This window comes from Bacillus rossius, chromosome 6 (assembly GCF_032445375.1).
Source record: "Bacillus rossius redtenbacheri isolate Brsri chromosome 6, Brsri_v3, whole genome shotgun sequence".
NCBI classification, from domain to species: Eukaryota; Metazoa; Arthropoda; class Insecta; order Phasmatodea; family Bacillidae; genus Bacillus; species Bacillus rossius.
Genome location: NC_086334.1, coordinates 9,996,861 through 10,023,802, shown reverse-complemented (window position 1 = coordinate 10,023,802; position 26,942 = coordinate 9,996,861). Strand labels below are relative to the sequence as shown.

Below are 26,942 nucleotides of genomic sequence, written 5' to 3'. Positions count from 1 at the left end.
ATGGTGACCCTCCACGATTTACTAGGCAACATCATCATGGTTAAGTGTTGACATTCCTCGTTCTTTCTGATGAATTAAAGACGTAGTAAGGAACCTAAACAAGCTTCGGGAATACTGTAGAGTTGCGAGACTCAGTTACAAAAACCCGGATATGTTCCTACTGAGAGATACTGCGCCTTACTTAAGTTCGAGGAATGATGACTTACATGTAAAGAAATAAAAATATCTCAATTGTTCCCCGGAAAGAGCACACAGATGTAAGTGCTGTACGCTCATTGTGTCACCTTATCATCACTGCCTCTCCCCTCCTCTCCTGCTGATGGTCGGGCCGTATGTATCATCACGTGTTCAGCCGGCCGAGTTTACCAGCGCGCACGCACCAGGTGAGAGCCGGCAACGTCGCATTAGGTCGGGCGCAGCTCGGTAAGGTGCATTCTACAGCCGGGGGAGTTCAATAAACGTATTTCTTCGCGTTTCACTAACAGTAACGTTTTGTCTTTTTCTTGTCTATCTACAGTATTCTCTTGATCAAGTCATGTTTAGGACTTTTAGGAGGTCTTATCGGCTTCAAAGATGGACCATTTGTTTATTTTACTTCGTTTACAAAATTATCATAGATCTAATTTTTTATTAGATAAAATTACGAATCAGCAAATTCTAGTTTGGTTTTATTACCCACACAATGAAATAACAATAATCGCCAAATAATTTTGCAACAACGTAAACACAAACATATTTACGTCCACATATATTATATAGTCATGATATAATAAAATTTGGAGTTTTTGACATATAAAACTATAATTTAGTAACTAACAACGTAAATTAATTTTTCCTTACATTAATTACAATTTGGAAATAATTGAATTATTTATTATAATAATTTTAATTCATTCTAGGAATTCATTAGGACTCCATTACTAATAACATTATTTAATTTCAATAAGGATCGCATCATTGTAATCAAAATAGTGACTTTGTTTAGCTGGAACTAAGTACTAAGCGAACACAACAATGGTGACAGACTGCCAATGTGAAGTTGGTTGATTGGCGCCTGGTCCTATGTTTGTCATAGTTGAGCGATGTTGGTAGTGGTGCCTCTAAGCATTAGTATCATTGTCATTTGCGTAATGCAAATATATTTACTTCGGTTGAATAAATATCCAACCACACTACCCACACAGCTACCATTTACACACTTAAATTTTTTTTTGCTGAAAAAAAATTACTATTAAGTAGTTGTGTATTGTATTAACATTTTCATAGAAGAGTGCCGTAACCTCAAACGCCTGTGCAATTTGCCGATTGCCACTCGGTGACAGAACGCCACAACAGAAGGTAAGATGTCAGAGCCAGAGTGCTGCAGAAGCAAAAAACCAACACCTTCAAAGAAGGGACTCTGGAGTGTTCCAGGAGTAATCATAGAATCCAGAAGGGACAGAAGGAGACTGCATGAAGCGGGCGGCGGGAGTGGGCCTGACCCTGCGGGGAAGGTGAGGTGTCGGAGCTGTTGCCGGCTCTAGTATCCGAGACATGATCCAACAGGTTCACGAAATGGGTGCATGGAATGCGAATATATAGCCTCTCCGCACCAAGTGGCAATCCTCTGCCTACACGTGGGCACTGCTGTTGGGGGCGAATCGTGGTGACTATGTTGGGATGGGTAGCCTCAAACTCTGGTCATAGCATCGCCTTAACTGAAGAGGACAATGCCGGGCGTAACCCTGCATCCTCAATTGCATGTATGGGACCAGGAATGGTGGATTGGCTGAATCTGCGGGCAACAGCAGATGCGATTGAAACCTTTCTGGGGGGTTCGACTGCCGAGCCCCGGCGTCTCGGCCCCAAAGGCCCCCATAGTGAATGGATCAGGCCTATGGTAATGGAAGGACCTTGAGAGACACCCCTGTGTTCGGATGCACCCGGACTTAAAAAAGAGCTCTGTAAACCGCTCGACTAGGTGTGATACGTTTCCCTAGTCCAGTGGACGGGGGAGGTACCGAGGCAACCCCGAGGCCCTCCTGCGCACGCACCGAAGTTGTCATTCCAGTCGAGGGCTTCCTGCGATCGCCGCCGGATGAGTTCAGGCACTTCCGGGCCTTAATCGGCTGTGAATCTGCCTGGCCGAGGTATGGCAGGTCAGAGGGTAATCCGAGGAGACGAGGACATCCTGTGATGTAACTCTGAGGAGTGGCAGTCGGTTAGCAGCTGGCGAACAGTCTGCCGAATCAACGCCAAGTTGGTAGTATTACGGGCAGAATCCATGAAAGATTGAACGGTGTCCCGCTGAGGTTTCCTACAATGCCCTGGATTCTGATTGGGTAGGACTCGTACTTGGTAGTGGTGCTCCGATCGCTTGGAGCAGGCTCCAAGTGTTCCCTAGCCTGATGTGGAGTCGACGTTGTGAGTGACGACACAGCTCCGGTACTAGCCTGGATAGCTAACAGAGGTTGGATAGGCCTCCACCGGACCACGGGTTAACTGGGTGTTTTGAGGGGTCCCAGTGTGATGTGGGAGATTGCGGAAGGCGCCAGAAGTGCTGATAAAGTTTTAGGGCACAGGACACAGCCAACTGCCTGGTTATCTGAGTGTGGTAGAGGGGCTGAGGAGGCGACTATGCTGGGTAGGTGGCCCCGGCCTCTGGTCATCTCCGAAGCTCCAATACCCGCCCAATCAACAAATAGGGAGCGATACCTTGCATTTCTACATATTTAATAAAGCTCTGGAATGTTTTAAAACAGAACAGGAAGATACTCCCACACTACCCTTCAAGGGTGCATATTGGGAGGGGAACGTTGAGAATATGCCGGCCGCAAGGTCGGAATATTTCTGTATGAAGCGGGCCAGATCCCAGCTACTCTAGAGTGAACTCTGGAACCGAAGAGAAAAGAAGGAGACTGTATGAACCGGGACTGATCCCAGCTACTCTGGTGTGATCTCTGGAACCGAGGAGAAAAGTAGGAGACTGTATGAACCGGGACTGGTCCCAGCTACTCTGGTGTGATCTCTGGAACCGAGGAGAAAAGTAGGAGACTGTATGAACCGGGACTGATCCCAGCTACTCTGGTGTGATCTCTGGAACTGAGGAGAAAAGTAGGAGACTGTATGAACCGGGACTGGTCCCAGCTACTCTGGTGTGATCTCTAAAACCGAGGAGAAAAGAATGAGACTGTATGGACCGGGACTGATCCCAGCTACTCTGGTGTGATCTCTGGAACCGAGGAGAAAAGTAGGAGACTGTATGAACCGGGACTGGTCCCAGCTACTCTGGTGTGATCTCTGGAACCGAGGAGAAAAGTAGGAGACTGTATGAACCGGGACTGATCCCAGCTACTCTGGTGTGATCTCTGGAACTGAGGAGAAAAGTAGGAGACTGTATGAACCGGGACTGGTCCCAGCTACTCTGGTGTGATCTCTAAAACCGAGGAGAAAAGAATGAGACTGTATGGACCGGGACTGATCCCAGCTGCTCTGGAGTTATCTCTGGAACCCAGGAGTTCGGAAGGAGTCTGTGTGGAGCAGGACTGATTCCGTCCGCTCTGGAAGGTGAGCAAGACGTCTCGCCGTGGCGCTGACTCGCTCTGTGACAGTGAAATGTGACATATGACAAGTGACGAGAGTCTACAAGTTCTCCAGTTCCTAATGTTTCCATGTGGTGCAATCAGTAACGATGCCGCGTCTACGGAATGATTTATTTCATGTAACACAAGAAAAATGATATCAGAAAAGGGTACCCAAAATAAATACTTATTTGAATACAGTTAGTTTTAAATGATTTTATTAAGAACTATATAATTTTATTCAAATTACATGTCATAACTATCTAACAAAATTTGCAAAGCAAAATCGAAACAATTTTGTAAATTAAAATAAAAATTTCATTCAGTAAAAATTTTTAACAACTCTTACTAGGTACAAAATTATAAATATTGGAAATGTTAAAATGTTAGATTTTATTTGGTTTGCTTAAACGTATAAAAAACCAGACAGGAAACAATTTAAACAATTCTGTTTTTGTTGAATAAATTTAATGAATTTATAATAAGATTATATGCTCACAATTTTCTTTCATTATTATGTTGCACTGCGTGTATGAATTATCATAGAAGCACATTAAAAGGTTCTTTGATAAAATGTTTAAAAGTGGAAACTGTAAAAAATACTTTATTTGATTTAGGAAGACTTATTTACAACTAACATACTTGCTAGCGTAAGTAACGTGTGCGTTTAAAATTTCCATTGCAGTATTTTTACTACATTTCACCATACTATTTCTTCTACATATGCTGCATTCCCAGCCCTAAAGAAGTTTGTGTGAACAGTTTTTATATACTATTTTGTTACAAACTCTTAACAATTACACTCAGTTACAATCATATAGTTTTTTATAGGTGGTCAGTAACAAATTTTAGTAATGAAATCACAATTATGACATTAATAAGTTGTAACTAATTTGTACTGTTTAAATAATTTTTACCTTTTTTTTTTACAAAATATTTGGTATACAATTAATTTCCTAAATTCAAATGCAGTAAATTCCCATCAACTTTTCTAAAAACGTAAACGCTTATGTATTTCCAGTTAGCAAAAATTTTATCAACATTAAAAAGCAAATAATATTTGTAACCATGTATAAGTAAACATTAAAACTGACATTTGAAACCATTGTACATAATACATTTTTGAAACGATAGTGTTCGGTACAGTTTTTAAAAGATTATTTGTATTATGAGCTTGCGAATTTAGTTGTAGTACTGACCATCGACAACACAAAGGCAGTGACATAATGTTGGCTGCTTAGCAGGTGATGCAAATATATACTATTGGACCGAAAAAGTCAACACTTGTTCTAATTGTTAGTTCTTAAGACTAGTATATTGGTCCACTTTGAGCACTGCATGATAGTTATTTAATACGTAAGCTTATGCATTACAAACACACATATAAACTCTTTACTTTAAAAAAAAATAAAGCTTGTCAACTGTCACATGCATTTAGCGTTCCAGAGTGCAATTGGCACATATTATTTGGTAACTTATGACTAGCATTTGTAGTTATACTTGTGTTCCATCTAAATAAATACAAACTTTATATAGTTTTAAATTACAATAGGAGTAATATCAATGAAAACTAAATTTGAAGTTCGTATTACAAATGTAGAAAAACACCTTTATGTTACCTTAATACCTTAATTATTAAAAATAATGTTTGTCAATGTAAATGTCAACACAGCAAAAAAGGGCAAGAATTGGAAGAAAAACATTGCTATCTTAGATAACATTAAAAAAAAAATACGATAAACGAAAAGTTCCAAGTTCCTTAGTTGCATTAAAAACTTTCGGTATGTGTTAAACATGTAGCTTGTTGCATCACAGGGTCACACTACAGCTCATAATATTATTGCTGCTAATTTTTGACCGTAATTAATCAGATTGAACTTAGCATGACACTCGACAACTGTACTTAGAAAATTGTCCGTTTGGGGAAATATGTCATAATACAAAATGTTCCTTTTGAAAGCAGTATTTTATGTTTAGCCATATATATATAAATTTGCATTCTAAACACTTGCAACTTTTATGTTTCAATAGCTCACCAACATAGTATGGAACTGTGCAATATAAAACAGAAAACTATTGAACGGTACACACATTAATTTTTCACGTTTATATAAACTACATTTGATGTCTACTACTATGAAATTATATATAATTAAAGCCCGTTAAAAAAACTTAAATTGACATATTAACTGATTTAAGAAACCACCCAGTGGTTGTGCATAATCCTATTTTACAATTTAAAAAAATAAAATGACTAGGTCAGTGGGGTTTGTCTCACAGGTGTACACAGCGCGAGTAGAAGGTAGCACGTCAGCTTACTGTCATGTGCTTAAGGGTGACACGGTGCGCGATGCGCAGGGCGGTGTGACCCCTAGTGCTTTATGGTGTCCGAGGTACTAACTGTAGGTAGGCGGACCCCTTAAGTTAGCTCCTCATTTAGAATAATTCTATACACATTTGCGAATAATTGGGCTTTATAGATTTCAGAATAAACAATCAATTCGGAATTATTTTATAAATCTGGGTAGTAAAATACAAATTTATAAGCATAAAGAAATAAATTATACATAGATTTGAATTATTAACACCACTTGGATAGTGGAATGACAATATTTCCAGGGATTATTTACACAAACAAATTACGAAGAACATATAGTAAAATATTTTCTGTAAGGCAATCCACGAAAATAAAATAAAATAAAATAATTTATATACAAAAATAATAAAGACATAAACATTAAATATTATTGCTGTGTTTAAGAAAATAATTTATGCAGAATAAATTAATTAATGACTATTAATACATAAATTAAATTAGCTTTTGAAACATTTTATAACAAAGTTATTACAATTGAAGTGTTACAGAAACGCATGGAATTTAAGAGCATACATTAAAAGAATAAACATTTTGTAAACATAATATGCTACTAACTTCTTCCCTTAGCTGGTGATATATTTTTACAATGTTAAGTTGTAACAAATTGTGTGGTAATGTAAATTAATTTTTGGCGACAATTTTTTTTCTATATATCTGATAAACTCCTGAAAAACCATTTTATTCTGACAGATTTAAAGTATTTCTAATGATTACTAACAAACATTATGGAATGTCTACTTACATATTATAAAAAAAAATATTCTTAAACATGGCATAACATCTCTAATAATATACTCATAAGATATTTTTAACAATTAAAACAAATACGTACTTAAAATGCTGTCCGAGGTGTACCATTCTTTAGAATAAAATCATTCCTGAAGTTTGGTACAAGTACCAAAATCCATAGCTCACACAAATTTTGTTCAAAATTCAAGTAGGTTTTAGCTTGAACTAACTTCAAATAAGAATCGAATTCTAGCTTCATTTAAGGACTGTTATAATATCTACATAATTTATATGTACAAAAAGTATTCAAACCATATCTTCGTAGGAAATGTTTGATTATTAATATTGACTGCACTGCAGCCTAGTTTTAAAACATTTTATGAATGTCTTTAAAAGTTCATCAAAGGTAAATTTTTAAAACCATTTCTACAAAAAAAAAACATTATTTTTGTAAGGATATTTACGACAAAAATTATTTGGTGAGTATGCACTTTTCAAGAGATAAAAAGGCTTTACACCTGTAAATACATCTAGATGAAGCACGACTTTGTCAGTACTTGACTTTAAAATTTATACATACTTTACATGTATATTAGGTAAAAACTTACAAGATTTCTAAAAAAAAAAACAAAAAAACAATGGATTTTATTATATGACTAAGTGTGATCGAGTGATGAAGTTTTTGTGTTATTTTTATCACAACACTGTCGCTGATTGCATATGATCACTGATATATAGGGCTGTAGCTGCAAGCAGCAGTGTGCTATTACCAGAGGATTGCCCCTAGTGTAAGCACAGAATCACAGTTTGGGGAGGCAGAGCATGGTCTACATAGCAGTGTGTGGTCACTAGTAAAATCGTGTTCATCAACACTGTTAGCAGGGGATGGTTTGAGATAATAAAGTATGGTCTCTGATGGCAGAATGTGGTCACTGTAACCAGAGAAATGCCACTTTTAGCAGAGTGTTGTTACAGGCAGCAGAGAATGGTCACTGGTAGTAGAGCGTGGTCACTGGTAGCAGAGCGTGGACAGTGGTAGCAGAGCATGGTCACTGGCAGCAGAGCATGGTCACCGGTAGCAGAGCGTGGTCACAGGTAGCAGATAATGGGCCACTGGTAACAGAGCAATGTTGGTAATTGCACATCGAGAGTGGTTGCTCACGCCGGTCTCACAAGTTGCTCTCCGACATGGAGGCGGCGGGCGAGCAGGATGCACAGTCGCCCAGGCGGATGGTTATGTTCTTGACGTGGCCACTGCTGCTGTCCTCGTCGCTGGCACTCTCCTCCAGGATGTGCGGGGTGGTGTCGCCGCGGTCAGCCGGGCAGACGTCCTCCAGGAGGGTGCGTGGGTCCAGCTCCAGCCAGCCGGTGGACCGCCTCGCCTGGGACTGCAGGAGCAGCAGCAGTAGGTCATGGCCTGTCTGACAGGACAGCGTCCTGCTCTCCACAGTCCTCGGCCTGGGCGCCGAGTCTGCAGAACAATAATACGAGCTTGCTTCACACACCACATCACACCAAATGTATTAGCATATATAACAAGCATAGACAAATATGTGCTAACCTCTTCAGTTATTAATCTTTATTTTAGTAGATAAATTAAAATTTTTGATGACACCCGTGGTAATCCTTTTACTCTAGTGGGCCTTTATGCCTTATCTCAGCAGGGTGTGTGCAATTTGCGGGTGACAGAATACACCTGGCACAGTGAAGCACATAGAGTGTATCGATTATCAACCTATTTTATAATCGACCATAGCATATTTGATATTTTTAATTAATCTATGCAATTTTTGGAAGAAACAAACTGTTAGTTGGATAATGTAATTGTAGTAGATACTAGGGTAGTGACAGTTCGTGTATCACGATATTGAATACATTTAATTGTAGAATTGCTATTAGTTTTGCAAACTTTAAATAAAAACCTAACATATATTAATAGTAAATAATTATAGATATTAATCCACGAAACTGTTTTAGTGTTTGGTTGTAGTGAGTTATTTCTTTGGCTGTGTAAGGTGTGAGGTGTATTGCATGTGTTTTAAATGAGAAATTAGGAAAAAAAATGTTTTTCTTTGGTTTTATGAATCATTAACTTTGGTAGGCAATATAAAATCACGTTTTCCTACAGTAATTTCGACTTGACTATTTGAGGTAATAACAACAAAGAAAAAGGTCAGATACATATATATTTTTTAAAATTTGTTTACATTGCGATATGGTAGCGACATTGACAAAGTTGTCTAACAGCTAAAAAAATTACATCTTTAAATGTTTTTATGGTAAAAGCGCGGGAATAGGGTGTTTAGGACAGGGAAGATTTACTTACTGAGTTTTTGCAATCTTATGTTTCTTGAGGAACTTACATTATGGTAAGGAAAGTAAACTATTTTCGGTATCATAATCTATACTTTAAGGTAGGGCTGCAATATAATTTCAAATTGTAGTTGAAAATAAATAACAAATAAAAGTATATAAAGTTTAAATGCAAAATATTTTAAACCAGGCAGAGTTGTATAGAATAAATACTGTAAGTAAACTATCTATGGTATTTTCTATACAAAAATAGGTAGATCTGCAGCATAAAATATGATACCCAAACTTTTATGTAAAAAAAAAAAAAAACATTTTTTGGGCACTGCAGTGGAAAAAAAATTGTTATTGATATATAAGTTATATTACAACGCATGCATTGAATAATTGTTCATGTGTACCAAGTAGACTAGAACATGTCAGAAAGCAGTAGTTATGTTGAGTAATAAAGTTAAATATAATGACTCTATTTCAGCCCTACTGACATCTTGAATGAATACCTGTGACTGAATGCCTCCACTAAAAAATTTCGCCAGTGTAAATTTAGATATGACAACTAAACTGTCTACAAGAACAAGTGATTTTCATATTTTTTGGTAATTAATTAGACCACAGTTGCATCTACATTCCTACTATTCGAGTTTAACCCCAAAACTTAACATTGTATTAAATTTTCATGGACTTAATTATTTGCTTTAGAAGAAACCCTAAAAACATTAAGCACATTATTTCATTTTCACATGCTGATATAAATTTCTCAATGATCATGTTGAAAAACTTAAAATTTTAGTTTTTGTATTGCGATGTACCCAAATGCATACAAGAATAAGCAAACATTGAGAAATCAAATAAGATGAAATAAAAAAAACTTTTATCTTTACGATATGCAAGCTGGTGATAATGTTAATGTATGAATTAGTAGCTAAATTCAAATATACTTAAACCTAATGAAAGCATACTTGGTTGGAGTAGGTACATTTCATGAAAATAGTTATCTATTTAAACCTTGTGAGTTCATTGAGATTCATTCTTTTGCTCGGTTGGAAAGGCCTTTTTTTATGTTTTTCGTTTACATCCTTTGGCTGATCCTGAGTTGGTTTTAAAAAAAATGTCTGGAATATGCTGTATTTATATCTCCATTTTGAATTAAAATTACTTTCGAGCAGATGAAGTTTGTGACTTCTTCAATCAACAGTTGTACTACAGTAACATTACACTAGAGTGTTACAAAACAACATATTTTTATTGTGTTATTTTACACTATAGTTCAGTAGTTGTCAACATCGTAAAGACAAATACATGCTAAAACTTGAAAAGCTGATAAACTGGAAATGTGCGTTAACAGGTCGTTTGTAACTTTTTACGCACTATTTGACAAATTAAAAATTAAAAACAAGTACATAGTTCGGCTTTCACTTTGAGTAATTATCTTTAACAATAAAAAGGCTTGCACACTGAGATGGTGCACATGTTTGCAGAAACACAAACATGGCGGACTAGAGGACCTGTCACCGGTCCCACTCAATTGTCTCGAAAGTTACATCGATTATACTTATGGGTATGGCCACGATTATTTGAAAATTCATTAGGTAGCAAAGAAGTTTAACGCACATCTACGAAGAAACGGAAGTCGCAAACTTATACAACATGTAACACTATTACGGGTTCTGCTTAGATTCCAACAGACTTTGTGCCTAGGCCCGATATTATAAAAACTAAATAATTTTTTACCTTAGATATTATTATCGTAATTTGTTGTGAAAAAAAATATTACATTTTCTCGTGCAGAAAATATTTTTAATAGAAATAAATTAGCAGTTTTGTGGAAAATTTTATAGTAGGCCATATCGAAACAGAGACTAAGTACTTACTGCTGAATACTGAGTAAGCCCACACGACTTCAGCTTCAACCTTGCCTTCACAAAACTGACATTCTTTAATGTGCTCCTCAATTCAACACTAAAATTATAAAAGTTTATTGAAGGGAAAATAACTCGGTGAAACTTGCCCAAATAACTGCAGAATCTTCCTTCAAGACGCGCATACTCAAAATAATATATCAAAGTGATCGACACGTGTGGGATCAATGTTTGACAGAGATTAATCCAAGAATATCTCTAACCTCCACGGAGGAAGCTTGTATGAATTGTAGAATGGTGACACGTTACATTTCCCCCCCCCCCCCGTCTTAAGCCCGATTAATTATCAGTTGTCTTTATCGTAAGGTGATTTTGTAAGACTGCTGATGACATTAAGTCATTGCCGTTATCTCGGCTAATCGCGTCACCTGCGTCAAAAGCATAGCCTGTCATCCTCGAATGTGAGTCACCTGCCGCTGCCTAAAGTCTCAGCTGCACCTCAAAGAGTTATTCAGTCTGTCCACTGAGTTAGTAGTCGCTGGAGACCTGCTGAGGTAAGCACTGTGTCTTACTTCAGTATGCTCTTACAATACATAGGACATATAATTTATGTATAATTCCCCCCCCCCCCCCCACCTTTTGTTTGCTTTTAAATATACACTAGAACACGGTTGATACCACTTTTATTTTTGACGTGACAACGTCTAATAAATCAATGAACGCCAGCTGCACGCACGAAAAAGTGTCCCGTTACGCTCATTGTACGCTTGCGCCGCATCTATCTCTCTTCCACTCGATTGGCCTATGCGTCCGAGGAGAAGAAAGACAGCGGCAGCACACAATTTACATCTAGACGTAAACTGTTTCGTCGACTGGTTATAAAGTGAAGTGAAAAGTTAATGTGGTTTTCATTGCTTATTATAACAACAATTTCGGCAATAAAGGTTAATTATTCTTGCATTTTTAAAATCTGATTTCTTGTATAATTTCAAGTATTTATTCTTTTATTGTAAAAATAAAAATGATTCAATTTTATTCATATTTCATGAATGTTTTGTTATGACGTTGTCACGTTAAACTATCGTCCGTAAACCGACTTTACAGACAACCCATTTTTTTTTTTTAGCTCATCGTAAACTGAATGAATGAGATGTGGGTCCGCTCTCAGACTTCCCGTGAGTCCATTGTGCTTTTGGTCAGGAACGAATGGCTAGATCTGATACTACAAATGGAAGTTAGGATTTCCTCCGGGCTGTATTTTCAGAAGTCTTTAGGATCTAACGAGCCGAATTTTGGGCTAATCTGTGTTAAGATTTAAGTGGAATCATTTTCAAGCTCGTACGTGATCTTTACAGTTTCCCCTAACTATTCATTATCGGATTCATTGCGCACGATACGAAGGAGTTCTCGCCGAGATATCGGCTGGCAAAAATGTTTTCGTTCAGGCTTCACAAGCCACCATTGTTGGAACACGTGAACGTTTTTATAATGTAAAGTGACTCATGGCAGGCGAAGAAAACCACTTGTCCAGATGTTAATATCCCACTTAGTGTACTTGTTTGTTATTAACAATTATAACTGACAGAGTAAACCAATTTTTGAAGTAGTACACCGAAAAATCTTTTTGAAAAACGTTCCTAACACGTAATGAAAGTTATTTAACTTTAAAACTGTAAGGAACAATTACCATGAATCTATGGTGTACCTCCTTAATTTGTTGAGGAAAATGTCAATTGGAAATGTATAACAGTTACTATATGGAAAATATCCCGTACAATTGTATAAGTTAATGACTTCCATAGCATGTTTAGGAACCTTACCACTGATGTCTTACAGTAAGTGTACCAACTTTCCTGCAGTGCCGCGCAAATGCTTGTACGGAATTTTTATTATAATTAAGACCGATTTTTATGTAAAAAGTGTGAGTGTACTTATTTATACTGTGTGTATATAGGCGAGTTTATGTAAATTTGTTTCAATGCTTTTTTATATAATGAAAATCTGCACTTTTATTCCCAGATTGATGAAATATTACACACTTTAAAGTAATGTCACTGTTAACATATCAATATTCTTTTCCGAAACCTTGTTGTGTTCATACGGTTTATTTTTATTTAAGTAAAAAAAAATGTTTTGTGCCTACCTAGAGTAAAATAAACAAACCAATGGACTCTGTGTTTTAGATTTCATCATGTTATAAACTTCAGTTCATGGTAGGTACGCGCGTATTTCATCGTATTTTACCCTCAAGATACCTTAAGAAGTACAACTTCAAAGTAAGGCAGGAAACTGCTAAATTTATCCCTAGAGGCGTTTCTATGCAGTCTCCAAGAGAGAAAGTACTAATAGAAAGTGAAAAGTTGTCATTAATACGAGGGTTATTTTTTTTCAACCTCCGGCTGTAATAAAAAAACGGGAATGAATTGGGAAATTATTTTAATGTCAAAAGAAACGTACATCTTTACTCTATTTCTCCACATAATCACCGTGCAGATTGAGGTATTTGTCGTACTGATGCACCAGCTTTCCAATACCCTCTGCATAAAATAATGCCTCCTGCCTATTCAGCCACGTTTTAACAGTGCTCTGCAGTTCATCATTGGTGTTGAAGCGTCGTCCTCCAAGCCACTTTTTCAACGTGGGGAAAAGGTGATAGTCACTCTGTGCCAAATCCAGACTGTAAGGAGGGTGATCAAACACTTCCCATCGAAATCTTGCAAGGAGTTGTTGTGTTACGGCGGCACTATGCGGTCGGGCGTTGTCATGAAGCAAGACAACACCAGATGTCAGCATTCCTCTCCGCGTGTTACGTATCGACTGTCTTAGCCGTCGTAGTGTTGCGCAGTATGCAGCAGCATTGATTGTTGTCCCTGGCTCCATGAAATCAACCAGTAGCACACCTTGGTGATCCCAGAACACTGTAGCCATCTGTTTCTTGGTGCTGAATGTCCGTTTGAACTTTTTCGGCTTGTTTGGAGAATAGGTGTGCATCCACTGTTGTGAATGAAGTTTTGTTTCTTCAGTATCGAAATGAATCCATGTTTCATCACCTGTCACAATTTGAGTCAAAAAGTGTTCACCATCGTCTGCGTAACGCAGCAATAACGACAAGGCTGATGCCATTCGCCGCTTCTTGTTGATGTCAGTCAACATCTTGGGTACCCATCGGGCAAAGATTTTCCTGTATCCGAGATTGTCTGTAACAATGGCGTATAGGGCTGACCTTGAAATGAGCGGAAATTGTTCAGACAGTTCTGAAATCGTGAATTGACGTCTCTCACGAACAACTGCATCAACTCTCTGAACTGTTTCATCTGTTGCTACCGACTTCCTTCCTTGGCCACCTTCATCATGAAAATCAATACGGCCTTTGCGGAATTTCCGACACCACTCTCGCACAACGCCATCGCTCAAAAAGTTTTCACCGTACACAACACTCATTCGGCGATGGATTTCTGCTGCAGTGTGCCCTTCTGCCTGTAATAAACGGATGACTCCACGCAGCTCGCATTTCGCCGTACAGTTTATCGTTGCAGCCATATTGACATTCCCATAACCAAGCTTCAACTGAGGTGTGAGTTGGCCGCTCCACATGGTTGGTGGAAGGGGGTAAACACTACGAGACGTGTCGATTCGTGTACGAGCGATTAGGGTATCGATTAATGGGCATGCCATAGAGAAATGAAACTGTAATCACACTGTAGGGCACTGTTAAAACGTGGCTGAATAGGCAGGAGGCATTATTTTATGCAGAGGGTATTGGAAAGCTGGTGCATCAGTACGACAAATGCCTCAATCTGCACGGTGATAATGTGGAGAAATAGAGTAAAGATGTACGTTTCTTCTGACATTAAAATAATTTCCCAATTCATTCCCGTTTTTTTATTACAGCCGGAGGTTGAAAAAAAAAACCGTATATATATATATATATATATATATATATATATATAAGAGATTTCCACCTATGTACAGAAAAATCACGATATCTCTGGAACCATAAGGCCTAGAGACTTTAAATTTGGTAGGAATATTCCTTTCGCCGAGTACAGGTCAGCTAAGAATGGATTTTACGAAAATCCATCCGCAAGGGGGGTTGCGGCGTTTATTAAAAAAATTCACATTTTCAAACTATAGCTCTTGTACGTATATAAAATTTTGCCAGAATATTTTTTTTGGCATATTAAAATTTAACAAGAACGAATTTTGAAATTCCGCTCACAAAGGGCCGTGCGGGGGCGTTAAAAAACAAAATTTAATTTTAATCTATAGCTCCCACAGGTTTGAAATTAGGCGAAATTATATTTTTTGTCATCTTGAGTTCAACTGAGAACGAATTTTACGAAATTCCACCCACAAAGGGGATTGCGGGGGCATTATAATAAAAGTAAAAAAATTATTAACTGCAGTTCGGGCTATAATTAATAATAAAAATAATATGTAGGATTCTATATGAGTTAAATTTAGATTGCTGATGTTGACAGGAATATTATTTTGTTAAAGAAATTGAATAAGCATTATACAAAAAAATTGGTTGTCTGTAAAGTCGGTTTACGGACGATAGTTTAACGTGACAACGTCATAACAAAACATTGATGAAATGATTGATCCAGAAAAAAATGAAATATATTCGGCCTGAGACTGAGCCGTAATAGGTTTTGCAACCAAACCATTTAGGCATTAAAAATATTATATTCTTAGAGGAAGAATATTTTTTAAAATTTTCATATCTTTTGTATGATAAAATCTACCTGTGCATACTTTTATGAATAAAATTGAATCATTTTTATTAAATTATCACTATTTTGTATGGATACAAAGAAGGATTGAAATGAAATCTACAATTTATTTATTAATGTACTTTTATTTGCATTCATTAATTCAAATATATTTATTACTTTTGTAGTGTTGTGCGCGCCGATTTATTTTTACAAGTACAAAAAAAGTTTAGCAGTGGCCGAGATTCGATTCGTCAATCTTTGAATCGGTAGTCAGTGATGCTAACCGCACGGCCACGAGGCCATAGTAGATGTAATTGTTTGAGATGTTATACATAGAATTATAAAAATTTTGTTTTGTGTTGTGGAAATTTTAAAAACGTATGTAGTCCTCCATGTTTATTTCTTATAGTGTTAGGCGGGAAATTAATAACCGTACCGATTGTGCTGAAAATCGGTGGACGATCGTTAAATTACATAATATTAATAATTTAAACGACGAAAATATGATTGAAAAGTCAAATCGATGGTTGTTCCAACCGAGTGGAAGAGAGATGCCACGCATGCGTACAATGAGCATAACAGGACACATACGTAGTGGGACATCCGTAGTGGGACATCCGTAGTGGGACAATGTGCGTTACGGGACACTTTTTCGTGCGTGCAGCCGGCGTTCATCGATTTATTAGACGTTGTCACGTCAAAACCAAAATTATTCGTCAATAAACTCGTCAACTTTTGATTTCAATCAGCATATTAAGTATTTGAAATAAATGAAGAAGATTTTAACTAACCAAGTATTAATTTTTATAATTATCACTACATTATAATGAAAAGTTATATCTTATCTAATATTTTTACCTTATTCATAGGTTTTCATTGCTGAGAATACAACAATTGAACTTGGATTTCAGCTTTCGGACGTAGATGACGATGACATTTATTTTCAATTCTCGATTTTCGATTTATTTCGTTTTATGGCTATTATTTAACCTCTGAATTTGCAAAGCTCCAGTTCGAAAGATTACAATCAGAAGAAGAATAATTAATACCAATTCATTATAATTAATTTAATAATTTTTAATAAGTTAGTTTATATTTGGTTATTTTATTTAACTTCAAATTTTATTTTATTTAAATTAGTTAATTTTGTAATTTATAATTGTATTAATTTTTATTTCAGTTATAAAATTGAAATAGGTTATTTATTTGTAATAAATTTAAGTAAAATTTTATTGTAATTTGTAAGTATTACAGTTGTTATTATATAACTTGATTATGTTTATAGAATTGAAGTTATCTTAAAAACAAATGACATTCATTTTGATACTTGTTCAATGTGTCAAAATAAAAATATAACCAGACCGCTGTCAGGATATATATTTTTAAAAAACTGATCAAATTGATTTAATTTAATTAAGTAGACCGGATTTAAGTGAGCTTAATTAAGTGAGATTAATTATGTTTTTATGTAATCTTTTTTTATTTTGTAACTTACCGCTATATGGCGCTGAATCACATTAACATTTAAACCGTTTAACATATTACAATGGATAAACAGAAAATCACAGGCCATAGACATACAAACCGAAATTGTGTGTCATTCATCTATGTCCACCACACTGTCGTATAGCGCTATCCATTTTGCTTTAAGTCGCGGACTATATATCACCCTGTGTTTAGCCCGGGCAACGCCGGGTACCGCAGCTAGTAATAGAATACTCCTACAGACAGATAACAAACAGTTATCATGAAAGATTTAGTAACAGAGCGATAAGATAAAAAAAATATTTCTTTACCTTGACTTACTTTTAAATTCACAATTGATTCTAGTTTATTCGTAGGAGTTAAATAAGAAAAAAGAATTACGCTAACTTGATAAATATAATATTTCTCTGTTATTTTTTCTTTCATCCAATTTACTAAACAGTGTAAACAATTTCATTGCATTGTTATGCAATGAAAAAACCTCTTACTTGACAATTAAAAAGTGCATATAACTGTAATGACAAGGTATTCTTAGTCAGATAAGTTTGCGAATCGTGGTAGCATTTGGTATTTACGTTTATTCTACGTTGTAGCCAAGTGCATACATACGTTATAATTTATTTTGTTTAATAATTTCACGTAGTAGGGGAAGCATAGGCATTCTGCCCCACACAAAGGATATGATATGTAGGTAGTTAATCACTGTCATCTCCCCTTCTCTAGCCCCTGTCATTCATCAATCATTTTTTTTTTACATCGTTCTCCCATCCCCCACCCGAGACCATGCCACTTTCACTGCCCCCTGGGGTTTAGGCCATTAGTCATTATTTATTGAATATTTCTGTTATGATTGTTTGTTATTGTATATGACAGGTGTACTACACCCTCCTTCCCACCTCCTTTTTAACCCTTCCTTCCACCTACATGTTCTCCACCTTCTCTCTGGGCTTAGTTGATAGTTTGGAAGGTAGGTGACGCTGTTTACGGCCACCTGGGATGTCATCCATCTTGTCAACCTGAGTTGAGAATTTGGAAGGTAGGTAGCACCACAGTCGATGTGTGTTATTTTTAATTTTTATAAAAAAGAAACTGAGCAAAGCGATGGTTAGGATTCGATCTATGATCACACATGTGATTTCGAGATTGGGAGGCAAGAAATTTATTCACACGATCACGGAGTCAATTGAAGAGTATTAAAGTAAATCAGGTATATAAAAATAGGAATGGAAGGGGAGTTAAAATTATAAATTGGGGAAAATAATGTGTGGGTATTCAAATTATTCTTGAGGAGAAAGGACAGATGGAAGAATAGGAGAGGGCAGACGAGAGAGGAAGCTGGGATAAATTCTGGTGGGAAGAGAGGGGGAAGATATTTAGTATTAGAAATGGCTACCAGGATCGCTAGTGTACCCTTGCTTTAGTTGCGTTACTTGCTACTAGGTCATAGTGTCAGAAATGGTGGACCGAGTTCATTAGTGTTTACTTGATTTAGTTGTGTTACTCGCCACTAGGGTGCAATTATGTGAATGGCGAGAAGAGCGCGCCACTTGTATTACCTTAAAGGGTGGTCGGAGCACACCTTAATTACATTTAAATATATATATATATATTTGTCAGCAGATAATACCACATTCGCACACCGAATTAGCCCATTTCGTGCATATGATGCGCGCATAACAACTCATAAATTTTACCTGCTCTCTTTCCCTCTCTCTTGATGTCTCTTTCTTTTCCTCTCATACACACATACCCACACTCACTCTGCTACTCTCTCTTCTCTTCCATCATCTCTCTCTTCCTTGTTTCTCTTTCACCATTTATCACCCTTCTCTCTTCCTCCCCTACCCTTTCAACCTTCTCTTTCAAAACGATATTTAACTTACTTAAAAAAAAACCTTGTACATCTTGCAATGTCTATTTATATTTCATAAATTATTATATATTTTCAGGTTCAACCATTAGCCGAGTTCTAAAAATGTCAGAAGAAAAGAAGCCAGCAAAAGGGGAGGAAGGCTCATTTACTATAAGCAACGAGTCCCTGCAAGATGTTGTTCGCAGACACACTGGGAGCGACCACATCTCGGTGACGGTGAGCGCCACCGAAGAGGTTGTGCCAGCTGGGGAGAACTATCTCAGCGATCTACGGAGGGTTCGACTGACTGTTTCCGAAAGCGGACAAAAGTCAAAAGAAACGACGCTCATCGTCAAAAGTTTTCCTCAAGGCGAAATCGCTCAGGGATTCATACAAGAACAAATGCTGTTCGAGAAGGAGAGACAGGTTTACAAGGAAGTACTGCCCGACGTGAACAGGCTGGCGGTGGAAGCGCTGGGCAGTTCGCCCTTCTCGCCAGAATTCTACGACACAATCGAGAAGGATGTGTTGATCCTGGAGGACCTGAAGGCCACAGGGTTCGAGATGGCCGATAGGCAGGCAGGCCTGGACCTCGCCCACTGCCGCCTGGTGGTGGAGGCACTGGCGAGATTCCACGCCATCTCCCTGGCCATGCTGGACAGACAAGAGCTGCAGACCGGCGCCCTGCGAGAGGTCATGTTCAAGGAGAGCAACAAGAAGCTCGAAAGCTTCTTGCGCCCCACCTACAGCGAGGTGGCGGACGCCGTCGGGACGTGGCCCGGCTACGAGAGGTTCGCGGACCGGCTGCGGCTCGCCGGGGAGACCGTGTTCCGCAAGCTGCTGGGGCTCTTCGGCGCCGGCGGTGAGCTGGTGGTTCTGTGCCACGGAGACCTCTGGTGCAACAACATGCTCTTCAAGTACTCCGCGGCGGGCGAGCCGCTGGAGGTGCGCTTCGTGGACTTCCAGGTGACACGGCTGGCTTCGGCGGCCACTGACCTGCACTACTTCCTCCTGGGAGGGCCCAGCGACGACGTGAGAAAGCAGGGCTCCGGACCGCTGCTCCGGGTGTACCACGACCAGCTGTGCCGCGCGCTCCGGCTGCTGGACTGCGACCACCTGGTCGTCAGCTTCTCCCGGGTCGAGCAGGAGATGAAGGACCACATGCTTTATGCCTTGAACGTGGCGTGTACCTTCATGCAGGCCTTCCTGGCCGAGCCGGGTCCTCCCGAGACTGACTCGACCAGAGGAATGAAGTGCAGGCTGACCAGCCAGAGGTACCAGCGGGCTCTGAAGCAGGTGCTGCTAAGTGCCGAGGAGCAAGGTGTTCTATGAGCAGTAATCATGTGCACCGGCTCTGTTTTGTGGACTTTATGCTCACCCGCATTAGAGCGCCAATTAGATATTCTTGGTTGTTTCATTTCTAAAAGTTGTTACTTTGATATTGTTGTACCTGACCATTGGATGTTTCAACAGTCAGCTATTACAGGCTTTTTCAGTCTCGTCAAATGGTAGACCAGTTTAAAACATGAGAGGTCCTTTATAGGTTTGATGTTGTTACACCTCTATCTGACAAAGAACACTTGGCACACGAGTCATAATTTATACATCCACATATTTCGTACACGTTACTTTCGCAACCACTTTGCTATACACGTGCTCTGTCATGTCATGCCTCTCCGGTCAGACCGGGCTGTGCCTCCCTCTCTCCTTCCCTGTTCCCGACCATCGTGCTTCATTCTCCTTCATCCTCTCCTCCCATCACTTGCTCTTTGGTCACATAGGTTCTTAGTTAATTCTGCCGCATGTCATTCGAGCAGCTTGGCGGTGCACACGTCAAAAACATGCTCAGCCCGCTATAGTTATTTACAGATACACAATCGCCTCGCCTACAGTGGTAGCGCTCCTGCAGCTCCGAGGCTTAGCCGACTGCGATAGGTACTTCAACTTTTTTTTAACCATATGCTATTTTCTTAAAACAAATAAAATAAAACTACATTATTGCATAAAGGTATGCCCTGTTGTTACATAGGTGAAACACTCTGACATATCTACTTTTTCATACAGTATTAAAGCTGTTCCCATTACACAGTATTTTTGTAATCTGTTTTGTACTGATTTATAGTACAGTTTATATTACCCAATAAATTAGAATTGACAATGTGTTCAAAAATAATATTTTCCATTTATAAAAAATGTATTAAAAATTTAATGATGATTGAAAGTATGTACATTAACTGTAAATTAAAATAGTAATTTTTTAGAAGTAACATGACAGGTTTTCTGGCTTTATTATGGTCGGTTTGATGAGAGTGTTTTCATTGAAGCCCCCTAATTAGTTTAAACTAACCAGATTGGTAGTGGTTTCCTAAATTTCTGTTCGTGCTGTAAGATTTAAAATAAAAGTAAGATTTAAATGTAAATATAAGTAAAATAAAAGATTTCAATAAAATGTTGTGTCTCTGTCTTTGGATATAATAGCGAGGCGCGAAGTGTGCCTTCCACTGATCCATCCCGGGGGCGCGGAAGACTACCATACTGGAAAACTACCATAATGGTAGTATTCCGCCTGGTCTCTCCGAAAAAGGCGGAAAAGTACTATAACGGAAATCTGCCATATTTTCGTATACACTCTATAGAAAGAGTACAGCGGCATTGCCCTCGAAGTAGTGTCTAGAATAATTGGTAGGTAGCGCTGTCAACCCTCTAGCTGTTTCTCAGGTTAACTTTAAAGCTTACAGATAGCGCTTCTGACGGTGATCGTTGCTATTACAAATAACTTCCAGATCGCAGACGAGAAGAAAGAAATGTTTCCAAAAATAGTTTATACAGAGCAGCACTGTATTCTTATCACGACGGTTTAAAAAAAAAATACATATGGTAGTTTTCCAAAATTTCTTATACATTCTACGGAATGAGGAAATCGACCTTACTCGTAAAATTCATAGAATTTACATTTCTACACACTGGAATACTTGAAGTAATTGTAGATCATTATTTAATGAGTGCAAATCCAACGCAAATATTCGAGGGTTTTCTTATGTAATGTTTTCATTTTTAGGGTGCCAGAACACAAAAAAACTCAGATATTAAGATTTTTAATGTTCATATTAAATTATTTAAAGATGCTGAAATGCGAGGGAAATACTTTTGTGTAGTGTAGTTTGTTGGCACAGGGCAAGCAGCACAGGCGTTCATAATAGATGCAGTAGAACAATTTTAGACAAATAAGTATACATTAAATAAAACGGAAGATATACTACACTAAGGTACAATAGTAGCATACATGAATAAGCGTAATACACACGCTATATGTCGTACGTAAAGGACGTACTGACGTAGTGTGTGTACAACACAAGGAACGTATGAACGAAACGTAAATAATTAGTGGATGTTAATTACTAATAAGCAAACGCTACACTTATCATTAGAGAATAAACATTATGCGAAATTACGTTTGCAAGGTACAAACAATATGAGAGCAAGAGATTAACTCTACACACCCTAATGTTAGGGTTCTACAAAGCAAGGCTAGTGAGTCATTTAAGTTTACGTAAGTAATATGCGATGCGTGTCATCCGGATGCCGATCATGGGTAATATATCCAGATAAACCAAAACAAAGAGACCCGTGTATCCAAACCTCAATTTAGAACGTGGCAACGAAGCAAAATTTAAACAGTATACAAGAACTAACACGAGTCAATATGCCACTGAGCCACATTACTCACGAATTTGAACTAAGACACTTACCCATGATCGACCCCTGGAGCGGTCGTGACAACAAGCTCGTCCAAGGAACTTAAGTGCAGTAATGCGAGAGGCATGTGAGCAATAGCTTATATAAATTAAGCGGGATATAAATCCGCAAGCAAAAAAAAAAAGTTCCTCAGAAGGGGAAAGAGGGAGGGGCACCTAAAACTGGATTGGGCAGGAGGGGTAAGCGGGGTGTGGAGAGGGGAACACGACACTAAGGGAACCCTTCTTTTCACAGACAAGAGAGCCAAAACCCGAAGTTCATGTTTTTTTCCGTATCTTTAATGTAGCTCTCCTAACCAAATCAACCGTCCACAATGTTTTAAAGAATTTATAATGTAGCTAACCTAACCTAATTGACCATTAGTATCCTTTTATCAACACCGCCATATTTATTTACAATGACCCCCCCCCCCCCCGCGAAAATGCACGATCGGGCGTTTGGCTCTCTCGTCTGTGAAAAGAAGGCTTCCCTGACACTAACGCCGACGAAGGCTGAAGACAGCCGAAGGCTCACGAGTTCGGCGCAATATAAATTCCGATTACAGTTGGAATATCATTTATTAAAAATTGAAGAGTAGTTGAGATAAACTACTACTTTGCGGAACACTTAATGTCATGAAATTGCTTGCATTTGCAAATTTGACTGCAAAGCGTCTATTTGTAAGATAATTAAATATATAGACACACATAATACCTACTGTGTGCGTTAAAGACGATCTTCCTGATTGAAAAATATATGGTTTTTCAGAAAAAAATCTTTTAGGAATAAAATCCATGTGCCTATAAACGTCTAAAACTACATAACAGAGGTATTGGTCAATATTTTGTGACTAAAATTTAAATGTCAATAATACTTCAAGAAAATATATACCGATAAATGGTAGAACACACAACATCGGTATACTACAACTCACTGACTGATTCACACTTAATTCAAATATTGTATGTAGAAAAGCAATTTTTTTAATGTTGGAATGATAATGCTAAAGTTACTAAAAACTAAAACGCTTAAAGCTAAAAAATTTTTTTTGCAAAACTCCGTTCCCCCGGAGAAACCCCCGGAATGACCACCGCATGGGGAGCCCAAGAAAAGAAACGGGCTCCCCATTTGGAAGCCACCTGGAAGGTTTTTTTCTGTTCCACCCACCGTTTCTTTGGTAGCCTGACTTGTTACAAGGGATTGTATTCCTACCAGAGAAAATGCCACCATTTTGTCTGGGCAATCCGCCTTGGAGGAGCCGGGGCGCGAACCCGGGTCCTTCAAGTCACAAGGCAGGCGCTCTACCCCCAGAACCAGAGTGGTAGAGCGGATACTTGCTGTCTTCTTAACACTGACATGATGTTATTCCACGACTTTACTGTAGTTTCGTGTGTCAATAACACGTGCAGTACGTGCAGTAATATCTAACCTCGGTCTTACGTTCTTCGTTCAACATGAATTGTGTAATTTCATAACAGTGAAATATAATTTGTATAACTAGTCTGGCAATTTTATAGTTTATTTCCTGCAAACAAACTTACAGTCCCGCTGTACAATAATTATATACAACTATAGACTAGTAAAAAAATACGTAAGAGCTTGCACTGATGAGGTTAAACTTATTTTGAAATAAATGTTAGATATTAAAAGAGTGTGTTTAGTTAAAATATCTGTGTGCTTACAAACATTAAGTTATTGTATAACATTTATTTATTTGGTTTTAAAGCCACAGAAAAGTTAACCTTGTTTTTTTTTTTCATTTTCGGCTTTTTTCTTTTGTTTTACCGCTAATACTGCAAAGCTATTTAAACAACTGTTTGCAAATAGGCATTTACAATATGTTAAATTAAGTACTAAATCAATGATAGTGTTGAAGATGTCAAATTAAAAGATACATTTCATTCTGACATCGCAAGAATTTCAGGTAATGATAGTACTGACCTTAAATCGATCAGTTTCTGAAGACTATGAATTTAGATGACACTAGTTTTGTGAGATTTGCTTACTTATTGAGAAAAATATTCACATTATTTGAATACATCTTTATTTTATTGGAACTTGCAGTACTCCTGAGTACAGAATTCTTGGTAATAGCTTACATCAGAGTTAAGCAGGAGAATAAATTTTTTATTTCATACAATGAAAACGTCAGAAACTTAATTAAAACATGAACTTCTTTGAGTACACAACTACAGAAAGTTTTTATTTAATATTTTTGCACATCGCAGTGACATCGCTATTTAATTATTTGTAATATTAATTGTAACAAATATTGGAATTCGGTGTTTTTATTTTGGATGTGTAATATTTCTACGTGTAATAGTATAAAATATGTATTATGTTTTAACTGTTACAGTATCAAAAGTTCATTTAATGATTGTGTATGTTTATTTTCGTCCAAAAAAATATCCTACAAGAGATTTCACTTTTCTTATAATTTTGTTGTTTTAAATTATTATGTTTGAACCTTTCCTTCAGTTCAACAACTTAAGTAGATATAATAAATTCATAATGAACTTAAATTCTCCATACATACTACACTTGATATTTTAAGATTATTTCGAAATTATATATAATTTTATTTTAAATATATTTTTTTGCAGACGTACGGGTTTCAAATACCAAATAAATACTTTAATTTTTCTTCTTTTAATGGTTCTTGCAATTGGGGAGATTGATTATATATCATTTAGGACATACACCATTGCTGATTATAATGTATGTCATAAGAAACCTCAATAACAGACAAGAAAGATAAATGTGAAAACATACAGAAAACAAGCAAAACATTTAAAATATAGAAAATTACGTAGAAATAATTATTAAAAAAAAATTATGTCAGCACAGACGGACACAGTGGCCTAACAACGATGAGACAGTAGCAACAAGAGCAGTAAATAAAGACGAAAAATACTTAGGACAACTCACACAATTGATTTTTCAGTACTTTTACAATCCATGGGGTGTATAAGAAAATATGGCAGAATTCCGCCTCGTCCTTTAAAATTATGGCAGTTTTCAGTTATGATACTTTTCGGCCTTTTTCGAAGAGGCCAGGCGGAATACTGTCATTATGGTGGTTTTCCAGTATGGTAGTGTTTCCGTCGCTCCCCCCCACCCCGAACTACCCGTGCTGCCTCCCCCCCCCCCCCTTGCACAGGGTGGCGGACAGTGCAGCCTGCACATTGACCTGCCAGGTGTCCAGCCTCGGCACCCAGGTGGCCAGTTCTCTCCCAGTCACCAGTGGGACTAAGCGGCCACCCGTGGCACTGTTGTGTCGCTCTGCATGTCTAGCGGCCAAGTAAGTATCTGTTGCAAAAAGCGAGGAGGATAAAGAGTCCAACGCAATAATTTAACCAATGCTCTTATGCTCTTATCAAGGGCGTCGCCAGGGGGGTGGTGGGGGGGGGGGAGCAGTTTCCCCCCCTAGAGCCCTAGAGATTCAAAAAATTGTAGCCAAATAAAAAAAAAAAATACATACTTTTCCCACAACTTGCCCCCCTCCCAGGCCATCGGCTGGCGAAGCCCTTGGCTCTTATTTTATTTGGAAATCAGGGAACTGTATCATATTTATAGGCTACCTAATGACCTGTAAGTAGTTAACGTTTCGAAAGTAAATGTTGGCAACCTTGACTTTTTTTGTGGTCATTTTCGTTGCTGGGAATATGAACTATAAATGTTTATGATTATCTAGTTTGTAATACGGAACAACCAAAAAAACTATATTTTGTTTCAATAATTAAAAACTGCATCGTCACAAAGTATGATTGTTGAAAAACCATAACCTCAGTTTTTATTGCTAAAAAAAAAAAAAAAACACACGTCCACATGTATCCACATGTGCACTTGGCAGCCATGTTGTTTTTTTAAATTGCTTTCAATATAATTCTATATTGTCAAAATTTATTCCAGAGTAAAATAAGTGTTTTACATTATACTCAATACGCCACTCCGTTAAAACAACATTCCACAAATTCTGAACTGAGAATGTCTGTGAAATATTTTTTTTAATTTAAGTTAATATTTTTAAGAAATTTCTGTTTTATTTATATTTAAAACTTATTTTTTGATGTTGGCATTTCTAAACCGCGCAGCAGATTTTTTAGTGGCCATATTCCGGCTGTACAGTTGCGTCCCCTGGGCTCACCTGCACTCCAGCAGTACTGTCACTGAAGCGCTAAGGACGACACTGCCACGCTCATCAAGCCCCTAGTCGCCTTTAAGCGCAAGGCAATGGTGCAGTCTCAGTCGCGACCTCAAGCGGCGACATGTGACTGTATCGTGAAAGTGTGTAACGAAGTTCAACGAAAGCTGAAA

The 26,942-nt window shown here is 37.7% G+C and overlaps 2 protein-coding genes across 6 annotated transcripts in view; one reads left to right on the top strand and one right to left on the bottom strand.

Moving 5' to 3' along the window:
- The first annotated feature begins 186 nt into the window (after positions 1–186).
- Positions 187–21,368, top strand: LOC134532600 (uncharacterized). 3 transcript variants are annotated; one of them, XM_063369170.1, is made up of 2 exons: positions 187–383; positions 18,988–21,368. In XM_063369170.1, the coding sequence occupies exons 1-2, from the start codon at positions 320–322 to the stop codon at positions 20,220–20,222; spliced, it is 1,299 nt and encodes a 432-aa protein (XP_063225240.1). In that variant the 5' UTR covers positions 187–319; the 3' UTR covers positions 20,223–21,368. The 3 variants fall into 3 exon arrangements, with proteins under 3 accessions (XP_063225240.1, XP_063225242.1, XP_063225241.1); XM_063369172.1 differs by lacking the exon at positions 187–383 and adding an exon at positions 8,004–8,186 and having other exon boundaries at positions 18,988–21,366; XM_063369171.1 differs by lacking the exon at positions 187–383 and adding an exon at positions 11,355–11,389 and having other exon boundaries at positions 18,988–21,366.
- Positions 3,762–26,942, bottom strand: part of LOC134532599 (metabotropic glutamate receptor 1-like) — a 153,091-nt gene continuing 129,910 nt past the window's right edge. For 2 of the 3 annotated variants that reach the window (XM_063369165.1, XM_063369166.1), the window contains exon 16: positions 3,762–8,137. In XM_063369165.1, coding sequence (XP_063225235.1) covers positions 7,836–8,137 — 302 coding nt within the window. In that variant the 3' untranslated portion in view covers positions 3,762–7,835. The remainder of the gene's footprint in view (positions 8,138–26,942) is intronic. The other variant, XM_063369168.1, reaches the window with a different exon arrangement.

Bases quoted from the DNA above. Each gene is read 5' to 3' on its own strand.
- LOC134532600 (XM_063369170.1), top strand. From the start codon at position 320: ATGGTCGGGCCGTATGTATCATCACGTGTTCAGCCGGCCGAGTTTACC. The intron at 384-18,987 runs GTGAGAGCCGGC...ATATATTTTCAG, and splicing joins TACCAGCGCGCACGCACCAG to GTTCAACCATTAGCCGAGTT.